The 22,780-nt window shown below is 42.3% G+C and overlaps 1 protein-coding gene across 2 annotated transcripts in view; it reads left to right on the forward strand.

Annotated features, from left to right (window-relative positions):
• Positions 1 to 22,780, forward strand: part of CDYL2 (chromodomain Y like 2) — a 91,114-nt gene that overhangs the window by 28,668 nt on the left and 39,666 nt on the right. For both annotated transcript variants that reach the window (XM_048515925.1, XM_048515924.1), the window contains exons 2-3: positions 4,196 to 4,784; positions 21,814 to 22,031. In XM_048515925.1, coding sequence (XP_048371882.1) covers positions 4,196 to 4,784; positions 21,814 to 22,031 — 807 coding nt within the window. The remainder of the gene's footprint in view (positions 1 to 4,195; positions 4,785 to 21,813; positions 22,032 to 22,780) is intronic.

Here is a 22,780-nt window from a genome sequence, read left to right on the forward strand (position 1 = left end):
ACCCATTATAAGAATGAACCTCAGAACTCCTTGGGGTCTGTCCCATCCCCCCATCTGTCCTTCTCAACTCATCTGGCCCTCAGATATTGACTTATTTTTTTTAAATTAAAAATGATATAGCGGTCTTTCTCCCAAATTGGTACCAAGACAAGTAATAAAAAATAAAGCCATTTAGACCAGTACTGTGAACATCAAAACTAGGAAAAACAACAAGGAAAAGGTAAGAAATAAAATCCTTTACCAGACTCCCCAAATCCCAACAAATTATGAAACCATGAAGGGGCTAAGATTCATCCTCCACCACTTACAAAAATGCAATAAAGATGAGACATTCCTCCATTCCTCTGGAATACTGCCACAGAGCCGGGGTAGCTACAAAAGAAGGGCGCTAAGTTGATCCCTGAATGGTATCGTGTGCTCAAACTACAGAATATGTACATTCCCACTAAAGCTTAATAATAAAATTGACCAGATGCCCATCCCTATAACCACTCCTTTCTTTGGTATTCTTAGCTGTTAGCAACTTTGTGATGGCTTTCAGCTGCAATAAGCTGAGAAGCTTAGGTGACTTCGGCTCTCTGACGTAACATAACTAAATCAGCTTTCAGCATGCAGTTGCCCAAAGTGGCAAAATCCAACGCATGCAGCATTTTGCAACAATCCCATGATTTTCTCAGCTTTTGGCAGCAGATGGAAATATTAGTTCTGGCTCAAAAAACATGACTGGTGTCACATGATATGCACTTGGATATGCACTGTTTTATATCAGAGTTACGCAGGCAGAAACAAAAGACGTGATAACATGCAGCTCTGGTTCAGGCACCCATCCTTCATATGGAGAAGGAGCAGATGCATCTCTGGTAGTATGAATGTTACTTACCACCATGCAGGGAAGGGAGAGAATGTTCCATTTGCTTTGAGCACTCCTCTCACCCACTACCATAGGTGTGTGGAGTCTGAGAGCCACACAGTGGTTGGATAGTTTCATTTCAAGGGTACTTTAATTGTTCACTTTCAATATTTTTCTGCAGCAGCAGTCCTTTATGGCAGTGGTGGCAAACCTATGGCACAGGTGCCAGAGGTGGCACTCAGAGCCCTCTCTGTGGGCACGCACAAACAGAGTCGTCCCCCCCACACACACACACACACATCTAGGCTGGCCTGGGCCACTGGGCTCTATTAGCATTAAACCTAAGACCTAGTTTTGGGGAAGCAGTGTGGGTAACCCTGTTAAGCGCTGTTAAACCCCACTGATTTTCATGCGAAGAACTAAAGCAAGATCCTTTACCTGGTAGTAAGCTCGGTTGCTGGCAATGTGGCTTGCTTCTGAGTAAACCCGCCTAGGGTTGTGATTCACCCGTTGGAAGAGTTGCACGGTTGCTTCAAAGCAAAGCCACTGACTACCACCAAGCTTACTCCTGAGTAATGTGCACCTCGGAGCCAACCGTTTTTTCTAAACTAAATCCTCAGTATTCAGGTTAAATTGCTGTGTTGGCACTTTGTGATAAATAAGTGGGTTTTGAGTTGCAATTTGGGCACTCGGTCTCGAAAAGGTTCGCTATCACTGCTTTATGGCTTGCTATTCCCTGCCTGTCCCATTGGATTCAAGCAACTTTGCAATATTGATTCAGAAATAGATTTTGAATTGAGTTCTTTGAATGCTAGATCCTTCCCTTCGATGCCACATCACCGTCTGCTTTTGGAAGCCCCGTTGGTTGTTTCATTTGCCTCAGACTCACTTGACTCATTTAACTCACACTCGTGCATAATCTCAAAACTCGCTAGAATGGGGGAGGGGGTTGCATAAGAGAAAGGAAAGCATCTTTGAGCCCACCACCTGCTCCCAAATTTCTAAAAAAAGTTATCATAATTGTATCTGTTTTTGCAAAACACACAACATTTTGTTTGTCTCAGTTGCTTTAAAATTAAACCCGCAAAATAAATATGAGATATCAGACTACCAAATTGAACCAAGTTCCAATTCTAGTTGTAGTGCAACAGCACTGAGCCAGGCCAAAATGGTTTTAGCAGATTTAGTAAACTTGTGGTGGCAGATCCACAGTGAAAGAAATGTAGAAGTTTGACAGTAGAAGTGCTTGTAGGTCCTCTGTCTCTGCTCGAAGGCTGCCAGGTTCTTCAGAAAGCTCGGATGCATTCGTGCTGCATTAAAAATGTAGTACTATGTATGTAAAATTTTATTTTTCACACTCATGAACTTGATCTTTTTATGACTTTTCAAGATGATAGAAATCTAAAAAACTGTGTTCCCCCTGTTAAAATTGTTTAATCACTGAATAGTGTCTGTAGCTGCCAATTGTAAACTTTCTAATGTTTGGGCACAATCCTAGGAAGATATCATAGCTAGTGGTAAAGCTGAAAGTGCTGAAAGTCCCAAATTCATGTGCTGAAAGTCCCAAATTCAGACTCCCATAACTCCCTTTAAAAGGATCTCAAGTAGGTTGGGTGGTTCTTAGACTCAGGAGAACTGGTGCCAGTCAGAGCAAACAATGCAAACCTAGATGACAGTTGACCTAATTCAGTGAGTTAAATCCAACCTGTTTTTCCATTACTGAACCTGGAAGCTGGGGTGTCTTTTAACCACCAAAAAGGCTACATTGGGAATCATAGAATCTGCATGGAAAAAAGAAATATGGGCTGAAATCAGAAAAACGGAGAGGAATTGGAGAAGATTGAGTGAAAAACCTGACTGGATCCAACTCAGGATTTGTCAAGTTTATATGTTTGGACTTTCATGACCCCCTCAAAGATGACACCCATCTTTGCATGATACCCATTGTCACCCATGACACCCATTGGCCTCAGAGAAAGGATGTCCTACAGTTTTGTGATCTATAGACTAGAGTGCAAGGATAATATTCTTATTTATTGAATTAGATTCATGCAAAAATAAGACATTATTTCTATTGTGATCTTGTAGCAAATGGTAACATCTCCTTTTGCATATTCTTTCTTTCCAGTACCATGCATTCAACTGAAGTAATCAGGACATAAATTCAGTCTTGGAGATGGGAAAGAACATGGTCCATTAAAAATATATTCTTACATACTTGGTTTAGCTTCTCTGAGGAGACTTGGCTGCTGGGTTAAATGATACTGTCATCTTATTTTAGACCTTCTTGTTCAGTACCAGTTTCATTTTGCTTTTTGCCATGCATTGTCCACAGAGATCCCTCTACCTGAGTTTCCAAGATTAGATTCAGTCACACTGAGATAGCACAATCAGATATTCCAGTAGCACTGTTTTCATGATTAAAAAAATCTTCTGCCTAAGGTATTAGGGGCGCCTTGCAATCAACATACAAAATGGGACTGTAATCAGCATACAAAATTAACCTGGCAAGGGCCATCTCTTTTACCCATTCAAATTAACTGTAGCATCCTTTGACAAACACAGTAATTAACAGTGATGTGATACCTAAGTGGAACACCAAAAAGGGTCAGCTGAGTCTTCTGTTTCTGTTTTAACAGGGGGAACACTAATAGATGGCCAACTGGTATATGGGGCTATCTTGTTTGTTTGTTTGTTTATTTACATTTATACCCTGCCCAATTCCTGACTGAAGTCCGGTTCAGGGCGGTGTACAAGTAGAAGTTAAAATCCAATGCAACATCAAGTAGAATCACAATTAAAACACTACAATATAAATATGGTTCTAAATTAATACCTTAAAATCTTCAAGATGCTTAGTTTTTCAGCTCTGACAAACACAGCATAGACTACCATGCCACATGACACAAAGCTATAATTTAACAATGCTAACTGTGGTTAGGGTTAGCATGGTTGCCCAAATGCAGGCGTCTCTTCTAACTATGATCAGTTCCAGTACATCAAGCTAGCATTTGAAACCATGGTCTGAAGCTGGTTGGTAAACTGCAGTTAGTCCTTAATTGTGATTTCATATGATGTACAAAACATGGACATTCTTGCTTGTTCTACAACTGCAATCTCATTGCAAAGCCAACTGAGACTCTACCAGGGACATGGGAGAAAGAAGGCAAGTGCAAAAATGAGAATTTGTTGGGGCAAACTCTAGTTTCACATCTTAACTGCCAATAAGGGTTCACGTTATATCTGAATCCAGCTTGTATGTGTTTCCATTCCTGAATTATTTTTCCTTGTGGCAAATTATTGTGGTGTTTTTTGTTTGTTTTTCCCTCCCCCACTCGCTCTTAGGTGGAAAGGATTGTAGACAAAAGGAAGAACAAAAAGGGGAAATGGGAGTATCTGATACGATGGAAAGGTTATGGAAGCAACGAGGACACTTGGGAACCGGAGCATCATTTGTTGCACTGTGAGGAATTTATCGATGAATTTAACGGCCTGCACGTTACGAGAGAAAAGAGAGCAAAGCATGGGAAGCAAGCAGTCACACCAAAATTTTTACGAGAGAGCCGAGGCTCGTCCCTGGACAAAATTTCACACAGACCCACTGACACTGGGAAGAGTAAAGGTTTGTCTCATAAAAAGAAACGAATAGCCTTTCCAAAGCCAAAAAAGAGTTATGCAGCCAAGCCAGCATCTTCAGGGGACAGAGCAGCTAAAACCGTGTCTTACCGGACTACTCCGAGTGGTTTACAGATTATGCCCTTGAAAAAAACCCACAATGGCCTACAGAATGGAGATGCCACTTTTGAGAAGGATTCTAGACATTTTGGGAATGGCGCCCAAAAGCCAAACATGGATTTAAATGAACATGAAGGGGAACAAGACCTGCCTAGCGTTCTGGATGTTAATAATAAGACACCTGTCATGAATGGAATCGGTATGTGATTTTAAGCGCTATCCCCATTGTTATGGTTGTTGTTGTTGTTGCAAATGAGTGACAAGAACAATATTTTGCTGCCTTACTTATTTTCTTTGCAGAATTATGCCGCAAAGTGCTGAATAGCTCAGCCTTGAAAAATTTATCAATTAAGTGTTAATAGTGGGATTGCTCATGGGAAGTTTATGCACTTGTAATGTTGGAATAGTTATTTAGCAGGTGGGGAGAAAACAATACTCTGCCCAGCCCTTCCTGCATGAGTATAACTGTGCAACACAGTCTCTACAAGGAGAAACAATGCGATAATAAGCATAGTTAACAGCTATCCAAACCCAATGACCGTAGCAAACTTTGAAGGGTGTGATTTCACTTAGAAATTTACTTTTAAGATGTATTGCTTAACAGGTCTACTCTGAAGTAAGCTCCATTTTGTTCAGAAGTGTTTGTTCCTAGGAAAGTGTTCTTAGGATGGCAATCTAATTATTCTTTCAACTGTAATAGGACAGTGTTAATAATACAACCCTATGTTAAAGAGCTGTTGTAAGTCTTCCAAGATATTTGTGCATGAAGCCTTTTAAACACTGAAAACTCAATGGCCACACAACACAATGTGCCACACAACACAAAAAAATCAATGTGCCACACAACACAAAAAAGACGTCGATGGGGTGTCTTAAAAAGAGGCAAATGCTTCTTTTCACTCATCACACCCAGGGTATGTCTTTAAAAGAGGCTGCTCTTGGTTTGGTTCTGGACAGCAAAGGTGTCGGTGGGGGAAAGAGGCTTTTTCCCACCCAATGGTTTGCTCTCTGGTTAGTTTCACCCTCGGCTTGCGCCCAACATTTTGTGTGCTGCTGAAGGACTTCTCAATTTGTTGAAAGTTGCCCCAGGACTCCAATCCTGGGTGCCTTTTCAGCCCAAACAGTACATAATTGTACTCAGGTCTTCCTGCTGATTCCAACAATATATAGTTTGGCGGAGAAATATTGCCACCCCAAGGGTGGGAAACTCCTTGTGGCTTTCCTAGATCTGAAATGCGCATTTGACTCTATCCCCAGGAATCAGCTGTGGGAAAAATTGACAGTGTTGGGAATAGACCAGAGATTACTGTTTCTTATTCGCCAGTTGTATTCCTCAACTACCTGTCAAGTTCGTTGTGATCGTGCTGGCCGCCTAACTTCACCTATAGTTTCTAACAAGGGAGTCAAGCAGGGTTCTATTCTTGCTCCTCTCCTGTTCAATCTTTATTTAAATGACCTTGCTCCTCATTTATCTCAGACTGAAAGTCACGCACCCATTTTGGGACAAAGACCCACATGTGCACTTCTCTATGCAGACGACACTGTGTTACTGTCTCGGTCCAAGGTGGGCCTGCAAAGACTACTTCAAGCCTTTGCGACGTACTGCACAAACAGTGCCCTGTCGATTAATTATAACAAATCCAAAGTGCTGATTTTTTCGAATTCAAAAAAACTCAGCACGTGGAAAATAAACGGTACATTGATTGAACAGGTCCATTCATACAGATATTTAGGAATCACCTTCCACCATTCCTTAACCTGGGCCCCTCATATCCACCAGACTCTCAATACAAGTAAAACCAAAGTGTTGGCAATATCCAGATTTTTTCACACCAGAGGCGGTCAATTTTTTCCTGCCGCAATGGAAGTTTTTCAGTTAAAACTACTGCCACAATTACTTTACGGAGCTCCAATCTGGGGAGCAAAAACCGCTGAGAAATTAGAGAGTGTTCAATCTTTGTTTTTTCGTCGTTTATTGGGTCTTCCAAACTCAGTCACGTATCAAGTTCTTTGTTTAGAAACCGGAGCCAAGACGATTTTTTCCCGGGTTTGGCTTTCTTTGTTTAAATACTGGCTTCGCCTTCATTTTAGAGCCCTCCCGGGCAGTCTGACATATCTCCTGTTAAGCGACCACTTCCACTCCACCTGGCACACCAAAATTATCAATCAAATAAACAACATAGGTGTATCTTTTGACCAACTCCTACTGATGGACGAAAGACAGGCTTTCAGAGTTTTGAAACAACGTACTCTTGACATTGAAGGGCAGCTTCTCACAGCTGGAGCCTGCAGAACTTGTTCTCCCACATTTTATGGCATTTCACCACCATTGCCGGGTTTCATGGCTAAATATCTGAGTAATTTAATCAATCCACATCTCCGTAGATATTTTATGCTTGCTCGGCTTAATGTGCTACTGACTGCCCAAACAAGAGGCAGATATCATGGCATCCCACAGGAGAACAGGACTTGTTCCTGCGCAGCGGGCCTACCCGAAACCACGTGCTCCTATATAGTTTGTCTTTTAAAATTTTTTTCAAGGAGCTATCTTTGTAGTTACATGGACATGCTTAAGAGAATCTTACCCACTCCCAGAATTCCTATTGAAAAGCATTGAGAGCACAGAGGACAGGTCTACCGCCCATTGAGACCCTTCTTTTTTTCAAATATATAACTTTATTTGTTAACATTTTAAAAATTGATGCTTCTTTTTTATGGATCTTGTAAGGATTTTCCACTTTCTCTGGCTGGCAGGAATATACAGTGTTACTGTACACTGACAGTATAGCTCTTCTGTCATTTTCTAAAGTTGGACTTAGAAGGATGTGGGTGAGGCTAGTATTGTGAGATGAATGAGCTGAGAAATAACTACAGTAAAACTAAAGCAGTAATTTCCGGAAATAATATAATCAAGCATAAATGGACCATTTACGAAATAGAGCAGTGTTCGTCCTTCAGATATTTGGATATACACCTTCAGTCCACCCTGTTATGGCAGGCTCACTTCAAGGCAGATCTTATCACAGTGCAATGCACAATTAGCATCTTATTATTATTTTATCACTCAAAGTGCGGTCAGCTGGTTGCACCAGATCTTAAGGTATTCCAGAGCAAGGTAATTGGCCAACTTCTCTATAGAGCAGAAATTTGGTGATGGAATTTGAGTCTGGTAGAGTAGCTAGAAACTATTCGGAACACATTTCTGAGGAAGATCCTGGGTCTTCCCCAAGCTACCCCTGCGGCACTGTTAAGGTTGGAGGTGGGCTTACTTGCCATTTCTATAAGGTTTCATCTCAGATTGCTAATTTATAACAAACAATTAGAAAGTATCTCCTAGGACAGGGGTAGGGAACCTGCGGCTCTCCAGATGTTCAGGAACTACAATTCCCATCAACCCCTACCAGCATGGCCAATTGGCCATGCTGACAGAGGCTGATGGGAATTGTAGTTCCTGAACATCTGGAGAGCCGCAGGTTCCCTACCCCTGTCCTAGGACCACACAGTCAAGTTCTGTTATTGGCATCTTGTGAAGGATAACAAATGGTCAGATTTATTAGCTTCCATTCTACAATTATATTCTCTGCCATCAATTGAGACCGTTAAACTATGGGAAACCAATAACATTCATGACTGTTTAAAATGGATGCCCTCCAAGATATTGAGAGAGCCGTTGGCCAAAATGTTCAATCTGGCGTCCTAAAGTCAAGAAAAATAAAACCTATTCCTGATATCTAACTGATCTCTCTAAAGCCACCTTAAGAAAGGCATTTACAAGCCTTCACTTTCAGTCCTTTCCCACTGAATATCTCCATGGTAGATACCGGAAGATTCCCGGGGACCAGCATCTTTGCCCTTGTGGCCTTGGCTACAAACCATCTAGGGCCCATGGTGGCGAACCTTTGGCACTCCAGATGTTATGGACTACAATTCCCATCAGCCTCTGCCAGCATGGTCAATTGGCCATGCTGGCAGGGGCTGATGGGAATTGTTGTCCATAACATCTGGAGTGCCAAAGGTTCGCCACCACTGGTAGGCCACTATGTCTTACGGTCCCCCCTACACAATGTCATTCAAGGTAAACATCTCAACCCAATTTTATCTGAAATTATTGGTTCAGAAGAAGACAGGCTACAATTTTTATTGGCTGATGTGTTTTCTAAGGTCACCTCTGAGGCTGCTATTGTTACCTTCTCAGCAGCCACTTTAAGGAGGAAGCTAGTTGTAGGCCCAAATTTTAAAGCTCAACTGTAAATGTAACCTGCAATGTTTCAATTTTACTATTTTATATTGATATGTTGATAGAGGTACTGTGCCAGTGTATGTAGGGGATTGCATGATTCATGGTATTTTACATGATTGTGATGGCCTATGGCTTACAATAAATTACACCACTACACTACACTGCACTGGCTGTCACGTTGATGTCTTACATGACAACAGTTCTGCTCTGTTTTGGTGTGTCACCTCACCTATAATGACTTTTGAACACTATATGCAGGTAAATGTGTCCCCGATGGCCACCTTCTCTCCCATCGCTGGAATCTGTTTGATATACCCATAAGTGTAGACAAAACGTTCATGAAATGTGCATAGGGAGGTGCTATTTTTTATTTTTAGATTCATTGCTAGGTTTGCTTGTGACCCTTTGTTCTTGCACTACATGTGGAAGTGATGAGTAATCGTAAGTCCAAAATCCCATTCATCTCCTCTCAGATCCAAGCAATCTCAATAACTTCATGTTATCCTAATATGGGAGTCTATGCCAGCTTCCAAATATTTTTGCTGATCTTTTTCTCAGCCCTTTGCCTTCCTATTATATCCTTTCAGAAATTACAGGATCAGGACTGAGCACACTACTGGGGGAATACATGTTGTAGTGATGTGTTCTTTTGCAGGCTCTTGTTTCTATAGTCTAACCCTTTATGGGTTTCTTTTATCTTTTTTGGCACTTACACAAAGCAACAGTCTTGAGATGTCCGCTGCAGCTCTCTGTTTTTTTACTGTTTGAGACAATCATTTCATATTAAGCAATTTAACCTACTGGTATACATGTTGGCCTGCCTCTGTCTAGATTAATTAATAGAATCAGAGGCCCCTTCCGCACATGCAGAATAATGCACTTTCAATCCACTTTCAATCCACTTTGCAGCTGGGTTTTACTGCGCGGAATAGCAAAATCCACTTGCAAACAATTAAGAAAGTGGATTGAAAGTGCATTATTCTGCATGTGCAGAAGGGAGTGTAAGGCTCTAAGGTATCAAGAGAAAGATCCACAGCACCTTCAATTGGTGAATCACTGGATTAAATCCATTATTTTTTAGTCATCCTTCAAAAACCCAAAATAGTATCATTATCCCCACATTATATAGGAGAAGTGAGAGGGCGTCTTACCTAAGTGAATTTGTAACCAAGGTGAGATTTGAACTGGTAACATTCTGGATTATAGCTCATTTCTCTTAGCTATTGTACTACATCAGCTCCAGTGTGGGTCCTTTCATTGAGCAAAGGATAAGATAATTTGTATGGCTATGTGGGGATTCGAGAACAGAGCATCAGAGTAGCTGGATATTTCTGGATAGCTCTGAGCAAACAGACAAAACCTTGAGAATTTTCTTTAGATGAAATGTACTCTGCTGTTCACACTCCCACTCCGTTTCCTTTCCTCCAGCTTTGTTCATGCCTCAGCAGCGGCAAAAGCAAATCTGGATTCCGATCCCTGCATTCCTCATCCCCGGGCTCGCTTCTTCAGTGAGTTCTTTGCTTGCCAGGTCAGGATTCCAGCTAGTATTGCTTTGTGGTGGCCAAGAGACACACACACATATGCTACAGCCATGCTGGCAAAGAGAGATCTGGAAACCAGCTTAAAATAGGGGAAGGGGAGAAGCAGCAAAGAGGAGGAACCTGTGGTCAGGCTGGAGAGGACGATTAAAGAGCTGATTTAATAAGTGACAATGTTAATTGGCTTACAACAATTGACATGATGAAATTTCGATGTTTAGCCCAGATACCAGGGACATATTTAGCACAATACTACTAGCTCCAAGGAAATGATATGCTTGAACTTGGTGATCTTAACAATGAGCAAGCAAGAATAAGTGTGATAAAGTGGACAAGCCACCATGAAATGGGCAATCACTGGGGAACTCATCTCTTTGATGATTTAAGGACTGAATTTACATTATTAAGATTTCAGTGCTTGTCCTGGAGACTGCATTTAGACACACATTTTTGCATTTTTGACATCTGATGTTTATGGGCTTGTATACAAGGTGTATAGTCCCTTTTTGATATGGTTCGCATTTATGGTTGTGGCTGTATGCACATTAACATTGTCACTTATTAAATCAGCACTTTAATTGCCTTGTCTATATATGGTTGCTCGTAGCTGTGGTGTAGAAGGTTTGCTGGATTTCTCGAGTTTATTCCCACTACACTTCACGGACCTTTGTTGTTTGGGCTAGACCACCGCTTAGACCACCGTTTATAAACTACGGTGACAGATCTTCGGACTGGAGGGGTCTGAAAACCCAAAGAGTTTGTTGGAAGGGAAATTAAGTGCATGACAACTCCTGCAAAGGCTCACAGATGCTGCCTGTGTATCTAACCTTTATTCCTAACAAGGACTGAGAGCTACCATATAGAGATTAGAGAATACAGGGTATCATCTCTGTGACATGAGTTTGTACCAGAAGTGTTGTCATTCCATTGCTCTGATGGTAACCTCCATGTCCCCACCCTACCCCATTCCAGTCATCCACTCGGTGACAGCGACTGGTTGACAGTGCTTTTTTATCCCATTTTTCCTTCTGGGTAGCTGAAGTTATTCTCCCTGCCTCCATTTTTTGCTTTATGGCAACCTTGTGAAGCAGGTCATGTTGAAAGAGTGGTTGGTCCAGGATCATGCAGCAAGTTTCCTGGCAGAGTGAGGATTTAGACTAGGGTCTCCCCAGGTTTAGTCCAACAGCCTAACCAACAGTGCAATTCCCCAGGCTTCATTTAATAGCATAACCAGTACACCAAAGTTCAGGCTGCACCAGCGGGGTCTTTCTGACAAGTTCTGCTGTGAATGTTTTGAGTCTCCCTGTAAAACTACAGTTCCCAGGGTTCTTGAAGAACGGCAACAAACATTAAACCAACATTCCCATAGTCCTTTGCAGTCAGTGACTGCCAGCCAATCCAGTCAAACTGGAAAAATCCCTTTAATTGGAATTGATGGCTTAAACTTCGCATCTACCAGCCACCAGATGTCAAAAGTTCTCTTCACTCACCCAGCCCATAGTGGCCAAACTCTTGATAACATACAGAACATCTGTTGAGGTTTCTCTGGCTCGCAGTGGGGTTCCACCGCCTTCCAATGGCATGGCGGTCATTTATCACACTGCTGTCTTCCTCTTTCATGATAGTGTCACTAAGAGTGATCGTTATGTCAAATTCCTTGACAACACTTAGAAAAAATAATTCCATAAATTCTCTCTCTCTCTTTCTTTCCCTTGATCGGTCTCTCCACCACCTGGTTTCACATTTTGTGGTGTAATGTTCTTTTCTTTTTTCTACTTCTCTAGGAACAATCTGTAATTGAATTCTAGTTTCAGTCCCTAGTAAGTTCATATTTGTCTCTATTGCTTTGGAGGATACAGTTGATACATTTCTGCCACAAATATTTGCTTTACTAGATCATACATTAAGGCTGGACAAATTGTTGTGTTTTTGTTTTGTTTTTAGTGTCTCACAGAGAGTTAAGTTTCAGGGCAGAACACAGAATTCTTTCCTAGCTGGATTTTGCTTGTATTTTAAGTCACCTCTTCTTTGGATAAATATGAAGTCTGGGCAGCTATTAAATTGTCACAAAGAGCATGGGACAGCATGACAATTTTGTCATGTATTTTTATTTCAAGATACTAATTTTTACAATGTCTGTTCCTCTGTCTTCTCACAACTATCAGTAAATGCTTGCCAAAATATAGAAAGGGATTTGTTAAATGAATGATTTACAGCTGAATCCAGAGCTAAGGTGGATGGCAATGGCGCCAGTTGAGCGCTGCTTCACCCACTCCACAGGGCTTTCCCATGGCATGGGGAGCCCAAAAAAGTATTTTAAAAAACCTCCATGGCATTTTCCCCACAGACAAAATATCCTGGGATAGACCCAGGATCATATATGCCAGGGTGTTTTTATCCTGGTTTCTCCCTTCACACGGCTGCCCATCAGTGTGTTCAAGCTAAGAGGAAGAACTCCAGTGAATTATGCATGAGCCCCCGGTTTATTGTCACTTTCCACATGAACATCTACATTTACGTCGTTTGCGTACGTTTACGTAATTTACACGGATTCTGTTTTTCCAATGTTCTGATTGACTGCAGCTAAGGGGAGGGGAGAGCAGGTGGCGATGCCAGAAAAATAAATCGGCCCGTCTCTCATGGTGTTTGCACGGGCGTGGGATCAGCGCACTTTTTTTCAAAAGAACCGCCAATTTTATCATTTTTTTAAAACCTCGGGATAAGGCAAATCTTGCAGGGTGGACCTGATTTAACCATGGAAGCCTTGAGGAATTCATGCAATTCATGCCCAAACCGGAATGTTCACTTCCTTATCCCAGGATATATTGGTTGTGGGGAAAACACCCATCTCCCTCATAGGAGAGAATATTTTCATGATGTATCTCAACTAGCAGCTCCACCAATGTATGGAGGCCAAGAACGGTCTGTAGGGTTGCCCACATCCCTCGGAATGCCAACATAGCTGGGGGCAGCGTGGAAGCATTGGCACGAGGCCAGGCATCACAAGTGGGCATCACAGGGCACCTGAGCAGCCGGACACAGGCGAATTTGCCCTTCTGCCAGCATACGTGCTCCAGAGGGGGCATTTATGCTGGCAGAAGCCCACACCACATCCAGAGGGGGATTCAAACACACACACACACACACACACACACACACACACACACACACAGATTGCACTGTTAGTCAGCCATTAAAAGTTTTATTTCAGAAATAAACCATTCCCAAAAAGATCCTAGGAAAATGGGTTATTATAATAGCCCTCTGAAAAGCTTCTGCTGAAGGTAACTTACAGAGCCTCCAGCCGTCTATTCCAGAGGACCATGAGATATTGCTTGTGTAGGTACCACAAAGTCCCATTGAGCACCAAGGTTGCCAAGATATGTTTCCAGAGCAACAGCAATGCCCCAAAATCAAGAGCATATCCTTGAAGTGCTTGGTAGCTACCAATATTCCTTGGTAGTCTCTCTTTCCATTCTCTCTTCACAGAACCAGGTAGAATCTCAGTCTCAAATCTCAGTCTAGCTGGTAATCACATTTTATGTAACTACATGAAACTAGCAACCTGCTTGTTGGGGAAAGAAGCCAAGAAAGTCACAAGCCAACAGCTGACACATAGAGTTGATCCGTTTCTGCCATACTTCATGCTTTTCATTCTAGCTGTTTTTAGTGAAAAAAATTAGACATGGCAAAGAGCGGTCTGTGAATTTATTTATTAAATTTATGTTTTAAAATATTTATATCCCGACTTATTCTTGGCTCAAGGTGGCTAGTTAGCCTCCTGTTGTTTTGGAAACTGCAGAATAGCTGCAGAAGGGATTTTTGGATTGGAGTCATTGTATGGACAGGTGCGGTAAGTAAGCTGTTCCTTCCAAGTCATTTTCCATTCTCAGTCACACATACTACTATTTAACCCATAGGGGAAAACATGTAGGCATCCATATGTTACCTGTTACCTCATGGAGGAATGTAAACATCAGGTCTTGTGGTAACAGAGTCAATTTGATGTCGCAAAAGTGGCTACGAAAGAAAAAGTTTACTCTTCCATGTCATAGGTGTGATATGAATCTTTTATGAGTTTATGAGATTTCCCATCATCAAATCTGGCTTAACCCTATTACAGGCAGAAGTTTGACTCATACAGCTTTTCTCCTACCCTTGTGCTCCAAACCAGGAAAGGGTCACCTGTTGAATTTTCGCATCTCCTGCACTGGCATCAAAGCAGCAGAGAATATATAGCAAATATACGGGAAGGCAATTTCAGTGGCATCAAATTATTTTCCCTCCATCCAATGCATAAAGCTATCCGATTCTTGCTGGGCATAATCTGATGAACCTAATTTGTCTGCTCCTGTTGGTCATTTTGTAAGATCCAAGCAACCTGTGCAATTTCAGCTGTTGTTAGATTAGGCATGTGTAGAATAGCCAAGCAAGCAGCGCCTAATTGTCCGCCTCGGTGTCTCTTCTGCTTTCACTTTTTTCAAGTGCCACAACAGATCTCCTGTGGCCTTGCCATTCGTTGAATTTCTCTCCTCTCATGCATCTCCTTTCGCTTTGCCTGGCTGACTGCTGCGAGGTTAAGATCGTTCCTTGTTGTCCGTTCAACTTGCCCACTAGATCCTCTCCTCGAACAAATGAGGAAACAACAATGAACAAGGGTAGCCTGATGGCCTACAGCAGTGGTGGCGAACCTTTGTAGTCCATAACATCTGGAGTGCCAAAGGTTCGCCACCACGGGCCTACAGTGTGCTGTTGTTGTGCTTTATCATCCCCCTGAAGGATTAATCCCTCTGCCCTCTTCTCTTACCATCTGTACTTCCAGCAGCTGTTGCTTCTTCATCAATAATATGTAAATTACTGAACTGGTACCCTGAATTCAGCCTTCATCTGTTACCAGCTTGCTTGTGTCTGATCTTCTGGAGTTCTTCAAAGTTCTTCTGCCACTGAGCTAGCTCATGCTTTCTTAGACCTCATTGCACACTAAGAAAGACACCAAAACTGGGCCAGTAGAATCTGCCATGATACCTGTGCTCATTATGGGGCCCTAACAATGTTCTCATTATGAAAACACCCTCAGATAAGAGTGAGGATCTAATCGTACCACAGAGGATGAGGCACAAACTCCCTTGACATTCAGGGATGCTTAGTTGTGAAGTGAAATTCTCTTGGTTAGTGTTGTGTTTTTGATTTTTCTGTGACCCCTCTAACTTGGTGGCAGCAACCCAAGGCTAAAGAATTAGCCGGTAATTAGGCTGAGAGCAAAGGTGACTTTAGTTTTGTTTTGTTTGTTTTTTTTGGGGGGGGAGGGCTTGCCACAAAGAGACAGGTGATGCTTTCTTCCATGTTGCTGGGAATGTTAATGTCTCTCTCTTTTTATTTTGTCAAGTGACCTGATGCTTGCACATTAGATGAATCCTACCTTTCCTTTTACACAGCTGACTTGTGGCACCCCTGTAGGGTTTTCAAGAAGCGACTTTCAAGGGTGGTTTGCCCTTGCCTGCCTCCGTGTCATGCTCCTGCTATTCCTTGAAGCTTCCCATCCAAATACTAGCCAGGGTCAGGACGGAGAGTGTGTGACTGGCTGAAGGTCACCCACCATCCATGGTACCTTTCTTTGGCACCATTGTTAGACCAATACAGAAATTAAGCTAAATGAAGATCATATGATTAATCAGCTAAGATTAATCATATCCATGGCACAAGAGCACCTTCTTTTTCCAATTCTTGCAAGTGCCAGTTCAGATTCTGGCAACCCCAATAAAAGGAACTCAGGTAGCCCAGTAGGAAAAAGCTCCTACCTGGGACCCTGGATTGGTGCCACATTCCAAAGTAGATAGTTCTAAACTACACGGATCATGGTCTGAAGGACAAGCCCATCTGCTAAGTTATTTTGCCCCTGTGAGCTTACCTTCTCTTCTTCCACATTTGCTTTGGGAATCCTCAGTACGTATATAAAGGCCTAATGACCAGATCTGTAGGGCACCTCTTGTCTATCAGACCCCATAATTCAGTTAACAAAATCTTAGTTGATTAATCATGTGATCTTTAGTTAGTTAAATTTATATATAGGTCTAACAGCAGTGCCAAATGAAGGACATTGTTTCTTCACCTTCTTTTAGGTGACAATCTGCAGGTGTATCACAGATCAGAGAAGGAGGAATGTTTCTTCTAAAATGGTGCCATCCACTCTCATTCCATCACCTCTGGAATAACACCAGGAATTCTCCACACACTATCCTTGACTCATCTAAAACCTTGGTGGTGAAAAGTGCTGTCAAGTTGTAGCCAACTTGTGAGGAAGGGCTTTCAAGACAAGAGACGTTGAGGTGGTTTGCCATTTTCTACCTCTGAGTTGCAACCCTGGACTTCCTCTAAGAACTTACTCACAGTATATCTGTGTACAGGGCCAGCACACATACACGGGGAGCTGGAAGCAAATGCTCAGCTCTGCTTTCTTCACAAGTTGACCCAGTAAACAGGTGCATCATGAGTATAGGATGATATGGTTTCAATGTTACAGGACGGATCTGTCTCACAGGGTTATTGTGAGGTTAAAGTGGAGAAGGGAGAACCAAATGTGTTGCCCTGGGGTTCTTGATGGAATGACAGGATTGGAACACTCTGGATAGATGGTTCAGTAGATTTTAGAATGTGTTTCAGGGAACAATACAGTTTCCTGGAAATGTATAAAGGTTCTTCAGTGATGAGATTCAAAGGCATGTGGTTGGTCACTGGGGAAGAACAGTTTGGTTGTATTCAGTACCAGTGTTCTTCAGCCCTGAGATCTACTAAGCATGGAACCTGCTAAGCTTCAAGAACATAACAGAAAGTCTCATGACATCAGAGTGATAGGAAAAAAGAGAGCCAGTCATACAGCTTTAGAGTTTAAATCATTGAGCCCGGATTTGAATAACACTGCATAGGATTGCATTGCAAGCTACGCAGACAAAACCTACAAAAACTATTCTTTTCAAAACGTTTCCAAAACATTTGGCAAACATTGTAAATGTTTTGTGCAGAGACAGCCAGTATGTACCCACTGGAAGCAAGTCCTTCTCAAACGCAGCAATACACGCACATACAGAGAGCAACTCTGTATGGGCCCTAATCTAGCAAATGGGGGGACCCAGCTAAGAATCCTGAACTATGGGTTGATGACCAGCATTCTACAATGCACACTTGTATTGTCCATGGCAACAATAAGGCTTGGCAAGGTTGACCATTGGCCGGTGTGATGTGGGCCCTAGAATATCTTTTCAGCATATTCTGCTGTGCTCAGGAGTGCAATGGCAGACACGCCAATGTCGAAAATGTTCATGAAAAGTCAAGAGTCTTTCACTTGCAGATCAAGAAAGCCGTCAAGAAGCAAACTTGGGCAGGGAGGAAGGGGAGTAAAATCACTGAATTACATGGAGTTGCTCTGCAGTGGCGTAGTGGTTAAGAGCTGGTGCATTCTAATCTGGAGGAACTGGGTTTGATTCCCCGCTCTCCCTCTTGAGCTGTGGAGGCTTATCTGGGGAATTCAGATTAGCCTGTGCACTCCCACACACGCCAGCTGGGTGACCTTGGGCTAGTCACAGCTTTCCGGAGCTCTCTCAGCCCCACCCACCTCACAGGGTGTTTGTTGTGAGGGGGGAAGGGCAAGGAGATTGTAAGCCCCTTTGAGTCTCCTACAGGAGAGAAAGGGGGTTTAATCCAAACTCTTCTTCTTCTCTTCTTACCAAGCTGGTTTTAAGCATGGGAGGGTAACTCATTGTTCTCAAATAGCTTTGCGTCATAGTGCACAAATAATGCTGTATGAGCCAATAAATCACGCATTACTATTCTTCCACTTGTGGGGTGGAGAAATAATGAAATTCATTAACAGCTTCAAAATGAGATTGTGTAAACCAAAGTCCCATTTAAGGGCTTTTGTGCAGGATTGATGATCACCATCCATAATCATTATTTCACAGACTATATCTAGTCAAACTGCATTAAACAAGTTGCAGATGTGACTCATGAGGAAAATTAATTAAACACTGCTTGGGAAAAAAACAGTAATAAAAATACAAATATATAAAACCTGAATATCCGGCCACTATTAAATATTTAAAATAACTCCTTACTGTATTAATAAACAGAAGCACTAGAAAGGCAGTGGGTGTCATAAATTTCTGGAGAATCTTTAATAAGCAGTTGGATTAGTGGTCGGTCTGGTCACAGATGGTATTGAATTCCTCCTTCCCTTTCCCTCAGAAGCATGTAATCCAGACCTCCCTGAGTTAATTGAAAGACTTCTGTGGATCTTTGGTTACTCCCAGAGAGACTAATTTGTTTTAAATTCCCATGATAATGCACCACTCTTGTTTAACTAAGCAAAGATAGATCTGGTATACAAAATACATCTTTTGCTTACTTTTATTGCTTATGTCTATTTATATTTTGCTTTTCTTCCCAGTGGGACCCAAAGGCAGCTTACTGTATCAGTCTCCCCATACCACTTTATCCCCGCAAAACCAACCCTGTGAGGGTGACCTTCGGCCTGGGATGCACTCCCTCAGACTAACTCATGTACGAAGTCCAAGGTCACCCAGAGGACTGCCGTAAGTCTCAGGCCTCAGCAGCAAAGGCAGGCTGTAAATGAATCAAAATTAAATAAATGACAAAACAGGGATTTGAACCTGGTGATTCTATGTCCTAGTGTGACACTATAACTATTACACCACTCTGGCATTCCTGTTCCTTCATGCTGGAATCATGGCAAGTCAACCAAAGCCAAAATCAGTGATTTTTTTCAAACTAATTCATACCAGTTTTGAGATAAAAATAATTAATGAACAAAGCTGTTAGTTAACACACCCAACTTTCGTTCATTTTCTCTATCTCAGTTTGGAGAGTTTAGTCTAATAAGTAGGGCAGTGGTGGCGAACCTTTGGCATGGGTGCCAGAGGTGGCACTCAGAGCCCTCTCTGTGGGCACGCACAAACAGAGTGCCCCCCCCACACACATCTAGGCTGGCCTGGGCCACTGGGCTCAATTATTAGCATTAAACCTAAGCCCTAGTTTTGGGAAAGCAGTGTAGGTAACCCTGTTAAGCGCTGTTAAACCCCACTGATTTTCATGCGAAGAACTAAAGCATGATCCTTTACCTGGGAGTAAGCTTGGTTGCTGGCAATGGGGCTTGCTTCTGAGTAAACCCTCCTAGGGTTGTGATTCACCCATTGGAAGAGCTGCACGGTTGCTTCAAAGCAAAGCCACCGACTACCACCAAGCTTACTCCCGAGTAACGTACGCCTTGGAGCCAACCATTTTTTCTAAACTAAAACCTCAGTATTCAGGTTAAATTGCCGTTTTGGCACTCTGCAATAAATAAGTGGGTTTTGGGTTGCAATTTGGGCACTCAGTCTCAAAAAGGTTCGCCATCACTGAAGTAGGGAATGAAGCTCATCTTACGAAAAGGGAGCTTTTCATTTTCAAGGGATGCCTATTACATTATTAATATTCATATCAGATTTTGGCATGGGGGTTGCCAGTATGAAAAAAAAATGAAAAGGTTAAAAAAATCCAACCAAAATTAATCACTTTTAAATCTACTTGCTTGCACACCTCAAAAGCACGTTGCTAAATGCCCTATTTGTAACCAGTAGAGTAGAATAGAGTAGGACCAGTATAATAGTAGAGCAGGCCCAGAATAAATACTATAACTATACTCTGTCTCAGATAAAGATGTTAGTACAGTCAGTTGAGGTGCAGCAGTTGAGAAAATTGTATGCTTCTGCATTAGAATATAGTCCTGAACAAATATGAGAATTATCCTTCATTTTTATACACTGCTTTTGTCCAAACCATTATTTTGTGCATTACTGAACATGGCAGTTTGCATAAAATCATGTATTGTTCATTGAACTACTATAATCAAACTTTCAAATGGTGGAGCAGGGCTAGATAGGCACTAGGACCCATTCTACAACAAAGAAAGTCCGGCATGTTGAATTCTGTGGAGGAGGTACAATCTTTTTGTGTGACAGAGTGTAGCGAAGTGCAAGCCACAGTGACAGGCTGGATTTGGCTGGATTTGTTTTTTCCCTTACAAATTGGCTCCCATTGATTTCAAAATGTGTGAATATACAAAGCAGACTTACATTGAGCATAGTTTTTTAGAGCATAGTGCTGTCCACTCCAGGGGACCCCAGTCTTCCTGAACCTCTGGGCACTTTTGGAATTTTGAAAACGGATAGTGGTCACTAGTCTTGGTCAATACCCTAGACATTCGGTAAAATTCGGATTTGGATTTATTCGGGCATAAAATTATCTGTATGGCCAAATAAGACAAATAACATATTATACCCGAATATTCAGGTATATTCAAATTCACCCGGAATCAGGTCGAATCCAGTATTTGTTGCACCCAAATCTCCAAGCCTAGTGGTCACCATAACACATGCAGGGTTGAGAGCTGGGGGTGAGGACATGAGGCAGGTGCGATGGTGAAGTCACTCCATCACTTCAAGGTACAAGCCAGAAGAGACATAGAGCAGTTCTAGGAATTGCCAGAAATTCTGTGGTTTTATCATAGAGTTTTTGCTGATTCCTAGAACTAGCGCTTGTCACTTCTAAGTTTGGTGATTTTGCTGTTTCATTTGATTTTTCTCCCACTGCTGCTCCAAGCGATGGCAGACAACAGAGCTCTACAGCACGAGGCCTCTGGTATACCTGCTATTGGGAGTGGGGAGAGATAACAAAATGGCTGCAATGGGAGCTGTGTCCATTTCCAAAATGTTATGCGTTTCCACAAAAAGCTAGGTGATGCCAAGTCAAATATCATTTTCTGACAGAGGTAGCTGTTTCCTAATAGGTGCTTCTTTCAGACACAAAGATGATGCCTCCTGGGAATTTGTAAATCTTGTCTTGCCCCACCGTTGGGCAAGAAAGCCAGGATTAATTATTTGCTTTGGGTAAGAAGCAAGCAGGTTCCAAAATATACATTGGTGGGTTCCATCATGGCATCCCAGTGGGATCATTGGTGTACTCGACTTGCTGGCTTTTTCTGTTATCTGAACTTACCGGGATTCATACTTTCTGCATGCAATGCATAAGCGATTAACACCAAACCTCAAAACAAAGATGCTGCAGCCTTTACCACATTCTGAAAGACTCCATTGAACAGAGGCAGTATGCTCCCCAATTGCTGGGGAGCATGGGCAGGAGAAGGCTGTTGCCATCATCCTTCTCATGAGCATCCTAGAGGCAGCTGTGTTGACCTTTACGTGAACGGAATGCTGGACTAGGTGGACCTTTAATGTGATCTAGCCTGGCTCTCCTTGTATTCTTATGATGTTCAGCCACACCATGGATACATTGACATTGACTAGACCTGCGCTTGTCAAAGACATCAACGCTTGTCTCTTTGTGGGGGGGGATTGATAGCCATAATGACATGTGTTCCTTTTGGCTCTTTGCATTGAAAGGTTCTTCCCTGGCTAATGGCGGCCTGAATCTTCATAGCACTGTGAAAAGGAAACTGGAAGGGGAGAAGGATTACGTCTTTGATAAGAGGCTAAGGTACAGCGTGCGCCAAAACGAGAGCAACTGTCGGTTCAGAGACATTGTAGTGCGCAAAGAAGATGGATTCACGCACATCCTCCTGTCCAGTCAGACTTCAGATAACAATGCACTAACTCCAGAGGTATGCGAATGAACTCAAAGCAAAGGGGAAACACCCTGAAAAATGGGAGATCAGCGACCATGAGAAAGTTAAAGCTGATCTTAACCTATGTTTATGACTATTCCCTTGGTGCCAGTGAAGACCTTTTCTCAACGTGTGGCGTCATTAACAATATTTTAAATAGAAAATTAGAACAGGAGGCCTCACACCTAGGATTCAATGACAAGCGTCAGCGTAGTGTAGTGGTTAAGAACCGTGGACTCTAATATGGAGAGCCAGGTTTGATTCCCCACTCCTCCACATTAGTGGTAGACTCTAATCTGGTGAACTGAATTTGTTTCCTTGCTCCTGTGCATGAATCCTGCTGGGTGACCTTGGACTAGTCAGAGTTCTTTGGCACTCAGCTCCACCTCACAAGGTGTTCTCCAGGATATGATCAATCTTGCAGGTTTGCCATTGGTGAAAGCAATTGGAAGAAAGGGTTGCCACAATTTTCTGGTTCCATGGTGTATATGTGATTATTCCATATGGTCCACATTGCTTAATGTTGCCAACCTGCCTGGGGTCATGTCATGTCTGGTTGGTTTGTTGTTCTGGAATGGAGAAAATTTGCAAGATGAGAGGCAAATTCAAGCGAGAAGATTTATTTATTTATTTGCTTAGCTTCACGTCTTCACTTCAGGCTCCACCTTGAGGTCCTGGACACAGCCAACAACTACCTTGATTGGCTATGTGACCCCACCCAATGCTACTCTTGTACCTCAGGGACT

This window comes from Sphaerodactylus townsendi, linkage group LG14, assembly GCF_021028975.2.
Source record: "Sphaerodactylus townsendi isolate TG3544 linkage group LG14, MPM_Stown_v2.3, whole genome shotgun sequence".
Classification (NCBI taxonomy): Eukaryota; Metazoa; Chordata; class Lepidosauria; order Squamata; family Sphaerodactylidae; genus Sphaerodactylus; species Sphaerodactylus townsendi.